The sequence below is a fragment of the Coenobita brevimanus genome, chromosome 94 (assembly GCF_032717465.1).
Source record: "Coenobita brevimanus isolate Jiangsu-jjx chromosome 94, ASM3271746v2, whole genome shotgun sequence".
NCBI lineage: Eukaryota > Metazoa > Arthropoda > Malacostraca > Decapoda > Coenobitidae > Coenobita > Coenobita brevimanus.
In genome coordinates, this window is record NC_137047.1 from 37,669,017 (window position 1) to 37,678,956 (window position 9,940).

The 9,940-nt window shown below is 41.0% G+C and overlaps 1 protein-coding gene across 1 annotated transcript in view; it reads right to left on the reverse strand.

Moving 5' to 3' along the window:
* Positions 1 to 1,671: 1,671 nt before the first annotated feature.
* LOC145412888 (uncharacterized) overlaps positions 1,672 to 9,940 on the reverse strand; it is a 107,604-nt gene continuing 99,335 nt past the window's right edge. The window contains exon 4 of the mRNA XM_080282685.1: positions 1,672 to 2,492. Within this exon, the coding sequence (XP_080138811.1) occupies positions 2,268 to 2,492 (225 nt within the window). The 3' untranslated portion in view covers positions 1,672 to 2,267. The remainder of the gene's footprint in view (positions 2,493 to 9,940) is intronic.

Sequence of the window (9,940 nt, forward strand, 5' to 3'; positions counted from 1 at the left end):
TCTCCATCCTTCTTCCCTTCCTTCATTCTTTCCTTGTCCTTCTGCCTACGGGTAACTTTACAGTCCCTCTTCTGTCTTTCTTTCCTTTTCTTTCTGCCTGTGGGTGACTATACACTGAGTGACAAGCCACATGGTTTCCTGTACACCAGGAAACCATTTAATACGCTGGGTGGTAACCATATAACCAAATTTTGGCGCCTGGTGGTTTAGTGGGTAATCATTGCGCTCCAATCGGACTGAACTGGTGAAGGTTTATATCCAAGGGGTGGTTGGGGTTGATTGCTCATGCAATGCCACTCAGGGATGAGTGAGGCTGGTCACTCTCATCTTAAATGTCGGGACCAACTGCCTAGCCCCGGGCTCCTACGCTCCTTGTGGGGCAATGTAAGATTGGATGATGGATGGATGGAATTAATCATCCATGAAAGACCATGATGGATATTTCCTCTTAATTAAAAATCCACTGCAAGTTTTCTTCTGTTATAAAAACTTTCTGTTGTAACCGAAACTGAATGCCATGGTAGTCTGGCAACTGGGTTCAACATATCTCTGCTGGAGTTATGCTGTCTTGCTGCCCAAGGGTACCAGAAGTTGACCTAAGTAGCTGGAAGACAGCAGCCTCAGCTTTGGAATGCCTTCAAAAATTAAAAAACAATAATAATAATAAAATAAAAAATAAATATAGTTTTCAATGCTCTCTACACAAACAGTGGAAATAAGTTATCTTTCTCCTCAGATTTGTGGCAGGTCACAGTGATTGCCTTACCACCACTTGCTATTTCCAGATGATTTTGGTCAGTTTGGGTGGATAATCCTGTATATAAAAAGATAATGGAGACTATATCTAACACCATTAGTTCAAAAAGTCTCTTCTGAATTCAACAAATCATCTGTAAGTACTGCTTCAAGACTAAAACGAACCTCACCAGACTGAAGAGGTTAAATTGTTCTTCCTGAGGTGCGCCTACAACTCGCCAGATAAATTGATTACTGGATAAACAGAAATCTGTTACTTATAGTTTAAAACTCTCATCTTCTTACTAAGCTGGATTACCAGAGATTTACAGGAAGAGACATATATTATATCAATGAATGATCATAAATTACATACACTATAGGTCTCATTGCATAAATTACTACAGTACTGAAGACAGCTGTTCATCTGTATTCATTCCGATATAATACTGTATTATACCTGACACTATCATTCTCACTGGATTTAGAAAAACATACTGGTAATTATGTCAATGAAAATTTGTGTATAATACACTGGTTCATAATACAAACATTTTAAAATTAAAACAATGCTGTCTCTGCAGCATGTAACTGATATCCCAATTAAAAAGGCAATTTTCTCTCATAAATATACTGTCCTGTTAATATTATAACAGCTACATCATCCTAAATTACAGCCATTGGGATTTACGGAAAAAGTACATGTACATGACAGTGGTATTTTTTATTAATGTGTATGGTTTCCACTGGACTAAAAGTGCTTTTCTCCATGACTTATTTAATTGGAAGGAAATTATCGGTGAACAATAGTACATATATATTTGGGGAAAGAAGTGACCATATCGGTAGAGAGGTGGCCTGTGGTCTTAATGGACCCAGGTTTGAATTCCGGCTGGAGCAGGAAACAGTTTAAGGATTTGAATTTCACTTAAAAAAAAAAAAAAAAAAAAAAAATGATCTACCAAAAGACCCGGTGACATGCCGTAAAAGTACTCCTGCTAATACCAATACACCAGTCCCACATGAGATGGCCCTAACATGTATTCAATAAGGACGGTGAGTGCTGGCGTCGAAGTGGTGACATGTGGAGGTGTATGATGTGTACGAGGACTACTGGGCCTTGGGACTGGGCTGTCAAGCCTATGCTCAGAGCTGGACATATAAGTGTGTGTGTGTGTGTGTGTGTGTGTGTATATATATATATATATATATATATATATATATATATAGTACAGTATATACTTATTTGAAAGCACTAACATTACCTTTGGTCTGTTTGTTTTATAACATCACAACATTCATTTCTCCTTAATAATGTCTAAAAATTAAACATCACATCATACAACAGTTCAGTGCTCTGTGACAAAAGCACAGTAATAGGCTACTGCAGTTCCAGTTATATTCCTATAGGAAACAGGATTACAATAAAGTATTACTGTATGTCAGATCAACAATAAAGCATCCCTAAGAAATATACAACACTAAAGGCATAATGTACAAATAAATTTACAACACACATCTCTTCTTACATATTATCTAATAACTGTTTTCTTTATTTTGTTCTGTACTTGACGGCAACTCTGACGAAATTCCCTCTTCCATGCTGATATTATGCCAGACCGTCCTTTGCTGCCATCTGCTGCCTCTGTTCCAATGATCTTGTCTTTGCTGACCCTTCTAGCTCGACCACTGCATGTGCTCCCGTCTCGTCCACCTCCTCCTCCCTCATCATCATCATCAGTGAAAAGGACGGAACACTAAAGAATTGGTGGGACAAAGATGATGTGTTGGTGTTAATTGGGTTAGGTTACTCCTAGCAAAGGTATTTTACTCCTGCAATGTACTGTCAAGCAAAATTATTATTAATTAGCAAATTCAAACATCCCTGTGCACTGTTTCACCTTGAGTTAATCCCATTATCAATAAAATCAGTACTTTGTAATAAAATATGTAGTTTTTTGCACCTCCATTCAGTTATCTTGGGCACCTTGAAAAGGCAGTTTCAACTGCTCTTACACTGTAACTGTCACAGATGCAATGAAACAGAGGAACCACTTCAGCACAATCAGAGCCACAACCAATGTTTGTCAGAAAAGATACATTCCAATGCTGTACTGTGGGGCAGCAGGTTTGCTGCTGCCCATCCACAAAGCCTAGCTAACAGCAGTCACCTTTCACATTTGATGCCAAAATTAATTTCCTTTTGTCAATTCCAGTGTCTTACAACACTACTGTACTGTTACATTATAATGGTCTTTTCCTGTCTATAGCCATCATTTCCCTTCCTATGCTCCTCTCCAGGTTTAATTGATACCTCTGTTACTGCTTCTGGGCCTGCTGGATTTTCTTAGTAATTCTTCACAAATGTCTGTCTGTGGTATTTTAAGGCCCTAAATAGGTTCCCACAAGTGTTCCCTATGGATGCAATGCACACTTTGGCCATACTGTGCCACAATATTTGCTTCACTATCACTGTTATTATTTTAGTCATTTAAGTGTCCCACTCCCTCTCATTAATATGCCATATTTTAACCTTGGGAGTATGGATGGGGTATATGTGCAGGAGTAGGTGAGAATGAGAGGGCAAAGGAAGGAGTATGTATAGTTGTGAGTAAAAGATGGAAGAACAGCATAAGACAGTATGGATCAGTTGGGTCAAGGATTGTGTGGGTAAAGTTGAAAGTTGGAATACAAATGTGGGCGATTGTGTGTGTGTATGTGCCAACGCAATATCGTGCTAGCAGAGTGAGAGAAGAGTTCTGGACAAATGTGGAAGTGTGCATGGGAAAGTCTGGAAGGAATGAGAGAGTGTTTTTGATCGGTGATATGAATGGTAAAGTAGGGAATGTGAAGGTGGATGGAATAGTTGGTGAGTGGGGTGTGCCTGCTGAGATATATGAGAATGGCAGTACGTTAGCAGACATTTGTGCTGGGAGGGGGTTGGTGTTAGCCAATACCCTCTTCAGGCATAAAATGATCCACAGGTATACATGGCAAGTGATGAGAAGGGTGGGTGGTGAACTGAACGAAAAGAAGGCAATGATTGATTATGTGTGTGTGGATGAGAGGATGCGACGATGTGTAAAGGATGCAAGAGTTTATAGAGGCTGGGGGAGTGGACTTTCTGACCACTACTTGGTGGTGGCCAGAATTAGGATCCAAATAAGATGGAGGAATAGAAGAAGGGAAAGTCGAGAGGAAGGAGTAGTTGCAAGGAGAGTGGAAAGGTTACAAGAGGATGAGAAAAAGGCAGAGTATAAGAGAGAAGTGGAGGAACGATTGAGCAAATATGAATTGGAGCAGATGGGGGACATGGAAGGTGTGTGCCGGATATTTACAGAAGAAATATGTGCAGTATGTGATGTGGTGTGTGGGAGGAAGAGAAGACAGAGGGGGGTGCAAGGAACAGCATGGTGGACTGAAGAGGTGAGACAGGCTGTGGCACAAAAGAAGAAAGCATACAATGAATGGATGAGAAATAGGGACATGGAAGAAGTTGAGAGGCGGAAGAGAGAGTTATATGCAGAAAGAAAGAGAGAGGTGAAAAGATTAGTAAGAGAGAGTAAGAAGAGAGTGGATAAGGAATTTGAGTGTAAAATGGAGGGACTGTAAGAAAATGTTCTGGAAAGAGGTGAAGAGAGTAAGACAGGGTGGAAGTGAGGTTAGCAGGGGAGTGAAAGATAAAAATGGTAGATTACTAGTAGAGAAGGGAGAAAAAGTGAGCAGGTGGAGAGAACACTTTAAGGAATTGTTGAACATAGAGGATGGAAGTAATGCGAGTATAAGTGGCTGGGGAATGGGTGGGAGAAGGAGGGAGGTGAGAAGACAAGAAGAAATCAGTAGGATAGAAGTTGTGGAAGCAATGAAGAAAGTTAAATTGGGGAAAGCCCCAGGAATTGATGGGGTGTGTGGTGAAATGCTGAAACATGGGGGAGAGATAGTAGTAGAATGGATGTGGAAGATGTGCAGATTGGCCTGGGAGGAAGGTAGAGTCCTGGAGGATTGGAAGTCAGGTATAATTATTCCCTTGTACAATGGAAAAAGGGAAAAAGAAGTGTGTGGTAATCATAGGGGCATTTGTCTTCTTAGCATAATAGGAAAAGTGTATGGTAGGATACTTACTGACAGAGTTAGAGAAAGAACAGAGGATTTAGTTGGAGAAGAACAGGGAGGCTTTAGGAAGGGAAGAGGTTGTGTAGATCATATATTCATTCTTAGATCTTTAATGGAAAAGTTTTTAGAGAGGGGAAAGAAGTTGTATGCGGCTTTCATGGATTTGGAGAAAGCATATGACAGGGTGGATAAACAAGGATTGTGGAAATTATTAAGAATATATGGAGTAGATGGGAAGTTGTTGACTGCTGTGAAGAGTATGTATAATGGTGCTAAGGCTGCAGTGTGTGTGGATGGTGAACTGAGTGAATTTTTCTCTTTGAAGGTTGGGTTGAAACAGAGATGTGTCATGTCTCCAAGGTTGTTCAATCTGTACATGGATGGGGTAATAAAAGAGGTACAAGGTAGGGCAGTGGATGTTGGAGTGGCCCTGGTGAGAAAGGATAGTGTTTGGAATCTCCCTGTACTGTTGTTTGCAGATGATAATGTGTTGTTGAGTAAAGACGAAGGAGAGCTGCAAGGCTTGGTGGATGAGTTTGGGAGAGTGTGTAAGAAACGGAATCTAAAGGTGAATGTAGGGAAGAGTAAAGGGATGGTCTTTGAGAGAGGTGAAGTCAGTGAATGTATAGCGAGGTTGGATGGTAAGGAATTAGAAAATGTGAGTACATTGAAGTACTTGGGTAGTGTGATGAGTAAGGATGGAGGTTTGGAGGGTGAAGTGCTTGAAAGGGTACAACAAGGAAGAAAGGTTGCTGGTTCTTTGAAAGCAGTGATAAGAAACAGGGAGGTGAGCATGGAAGTGAAAAAGTTACTACATGACAGTATTGTGATACCAACTCTAACGTATGGAAGTGAAGCTTGGACGTTGTTGGAAGGACACAAGTCAAGAGTGAGAGCAGTGGAAATGAGTTATTTAAGAGGAGCCTGTGGAGTCAAATGGAGAGACAGGCTGACGAATGAGGATATAGAGTAGCGTTGTGGTCTGGATGTGGATGTGATAGGAAGCGTTATGAGGAACACACTGAGGTGGTTTGGCCATGTGGAGAGGATGGAGGGTGAGAGACTGACGAAGAGAGTGTATGTGAGTGAAGTGGAGGGGGTAAGAGGGAGGGGGAGGCCGAGGATGAGATGGAGGGATGGGGTGGAGAGGTATATGAGAGAGGGGGGTGCGAGTTGGGAGCAGGGCAGTGAAATGGGGGGGGACAGGGCGACGTGGAGGCAATTTGTTTGTGGCCACCCCAAACGAGATTGAGGCATCTGGCAATAGATAGATAGACAGACCTAATTACAGTAATTTGGAGTAACACTCTTCCATAGACTCAATCCACAAGAGGTAACTAAAGCTTCTTCAGTTATGTAATGCCATCAAAGGAAGCAAGCTGGTACCTACCCATAACTGAACTGGATTACAGTACCCTAGCCATGGGTCCCTGTGCCTTGAAGGGGGTAATATGGGATTGGCTGTTCTGATTTTTTTTTTTTTTTTTTTAACTGGCTGGAAATTCCTGTTATCCTGGATCCTTTTTGGCCTGCCTCTTCGGCTGTACTGTGAAGTCAGTGTTTACAACTGAACTGTAAGTTGAGTGTGGCATTATCCAATCACACCAACATACAGTACCAGGTTTGTTTTCTCACAGATTATAGAGTTAGTTTCAGTCTGGTAAATAAAAACATTTACTCCTACATTCACAGTGTCACATCTGGACATTATCCCATTTAAACCAGCCCAGACATTTCTTAAGGTCAATTCTTTCATGTTTTTGATATTCCGGTTCTTAGTGAACTGTGCTTTGTACGTATGGAATTACTGTACCATACAATTAATTCCCTTTACAATTATCTATGATTGTACTTCATTCTGTTCTTCTGCATGCTACCCCTGACTCAGGAAGTTCTGGTCTTAAGTTGTACATTAACATAAGCATTTACATACAGCACAACTACATTTGTATTTATTTCACTTGATGCTTGATGCATTTGCATGGTTAAATTTTTTAGCACTTTCTAACTGGAACTATAGTGGCTCTGTGGTACTGCATCTGACTCTTACTCCATGGCTGTGTATGGTTTGGAAACTCAGCTGTAGCTGATATTCAAATGTGTGTTGAAAGTGCCTTTTCATGTAGTATGCTATAACTGTACTACAGTTTACACATTTGTACATTCATTTCATACTGGTAACATATCCAGACACCTGATAAACACAATCATTGCCAATACAACACTGTTATTCACACGCAAAAGTCTCATTACAGAGACCCCGTCCCAAATGGTACTTGGCCAGCAGGGGAAAGGCTCTCTACTTCCCTTTGTGAAGAGGTCCAATCCTGCAGTGAACTTAACATGGGCTGATACAAATACAGTTTTTAAAATAATTCTGTGGTGATGCTGTTCACTTGCATATATTATATATCAGTACAAATACTGTACATACAGTACTCGTATGTGTACAGTACCAATGCATTACTACAAAGCAGAAACCAATGACTGATACACCAGTGGAAGATGGACAATGTATGACAGCTGACTGGAGAGGCCCTAGATCTTAACACAGCTTTATCAGATCTTTGTCTACCTATACAGGGGCTGTTTTTCTCAACCCCAGTGCATCTGATCAAGCAGACCTGTTGACCGCAGGTATGCAACCATCACTATGGAGTCCTCTCATAAGCTTCCAACACTATCGATGTTGTTTGTGTCTGTGTGGAATGTGCTGTGCAGTGTTCCATTATGTGTGCTCTGTTGTGCTGGCCTATTTTACAAGCTGGGCACATGTCATCTGTGATTCCACCCAACCCAGACCTAAATTGGATGCTGAGAAGAGCTGGTTGATGTCCTACTCTAAGCCTATCAAGAAGAACTCCATTGTTTCTGTTTAATGACACTTCTGCTGGGTGGTGTCTAGAGGGGGGCTTGTAATACTTCGTTCTGATTGAAGTGTTGTACTGCATTGCCCTGCGCATGAAATGAGTACGTACATGTTTCCTCGTTGCTAGTGCTGGAAAATTTGAAGGTGGAATATGTTTGTAAAGGGTTTGATAATGTTTGTGTGGTGACTTATGTGCTTAGGTGTGTTGCGTGTGTCTGTCAAGTAATAACATGGGTGATGTATATTGGCAAAGGTTGCAACAAAGAATTGTGTGCCTCTCACATCAAAGAAGTCTCAGAGGGCAAGTGAGTTGTGAGAGTGGTTTTGGTGCAGCCAGTAGTGACATGTTGGGTGAGGCTCTGTATGGTTTGTAAGGTAATGTAGTATGTATTAAATGGAATGGGAGTGCATGCTAAGAAAGCACAGAACATCAATGACCTAATGAATAATTTGTTGCCTAGAGTCTGGCTCTGTAGTTGCCCTGAGTGCACAGAGTCTGGGCATGCACTGCCTCATGATATCTTGTATATAGTCCTTGAAGGTGAGTCTGGTGTCATAATTATGCCACTCCAAGGATCTTAGCGTAGGGTGTGTGTGGCACAGGCACATATACTGTTAAGTGTGATATTAGAGGAGTAACTCCCCTAAAGAAATGGCCCCATTCTGTTTATGATCTGTGCACATCTTGGTTAGGATGGATTTCAAGCATTCTCTATAGTCCTGTGCTGTATGGTAAGGTACAGCTGGCTCAAGGCTTTGGTAGTTATATATCCTGTTAATTTATCCATGATGGACAACATAATTATAGCAAACATCTCACACCCGGGAGCCAAGCTGACTTTCTCTGAGGTTTTGGTTGGCATGATTCCTAATCATTTATGAAAACTTAAATATTATGACAACTTGAAGTCTAATAACCTTCCTTTGTGTCTGAAACAACTGCATGAGGAGCAAAAAAAAAAAACAGGTCTTGTGTACTGTAGCCCCACATGCATTCTTCCTCTGTACGAAGACTGTAAAGGTACCTAATTAGGCTTCATTTGGAGCCTAATTCTAATTACCTTCCTTTCTGTCTGAAACAATAGCATGGAGGAGCAAAAAAAAAACAGGTCTTGTGTACTGTAGCCCAACATCCATTCTTCCTCTGTAGGAAGATTGTAAAGGTACCTAATTAGGCTTCATTTGGAGGAGTGTTTCTCCTCACACTTCCTGCCTACATCACCCTTCACAGCCCAAAAATACAGTGCTTGGACTGAGGGAATGAATATACAGGTGCAAAGTGTGAAGGATGGCAGGAGTTGACTGGGTTGTATGGTAAGTTAGCTGCAACTCCCACTGTCCTGTTGTCCATGTTTTTGTGGCCCCAGGCTCATATGAACATGGACCCAGCGAAATGCAGGAAACTGGCCACTTTAGTCTGGGGTTCGCAGAGGTACTTTGTCGAGGCAGTGTTAAAAAATTGTCTTTGTTGTGAAAGTGAGTTGCATGAGGTAAGAATACACTGTGTTGCATAGTGAGGGACTGCATGGCAGTGAGGGCAAACAAGACTATTCTTGAGTTGTATTTTGTGTTGGTAGTGTAGAAGAGAAGGTGATGGTCAGATCTTGGTCTGGTTGGGTGCACCTGGGCCTCTGAGAACAGCGGTTTCTGTGTGATGAATGTCTGGTTGGGGTTCATGAAGCATGCTGTTTGGCTGAAGGTTTTAGATGACTACTATATAGTGGTTAAGTGTTTGTGTACAGCACTGTATATGATTATGAAGTATGCTGACTGGAGCTGGGGGGGATGCTGAGCCATTTCTGTGTAGTCTTCTTCTTTTTCTTCATCTTCGTCTTCTCTCTCTCTCTCTCATTTTTTTTTTTTTTTTTTTTTTTTTTTAAGGGGATGATACATCAAGTAGCTAATATGGATGGGATGGTTTGGTGAAACAATGAATTATGTCTCTCTCATGTTTCAGTGTTTCTCTTGTTTCTTGGTGGGCATGATCTTCGTGTGCATGGTCTTTGTATATCATGTTATTGTTTACATTTTTTTTTTACTTGCTTAAATGTATCTTTTCTCATGAACTTCAAAAGTGGTTTTGTTTGAACAGCAAAGCACAGTTGCCTTAATTCACTATCATCATTGACTTTTGACTGTGTTGAACTTGCTCTTCCCTTGCTTCACTATGGTTATTTGGTAATATTCATAATCAGCAGATGAACTAACTTTTTAGGTGCCTTC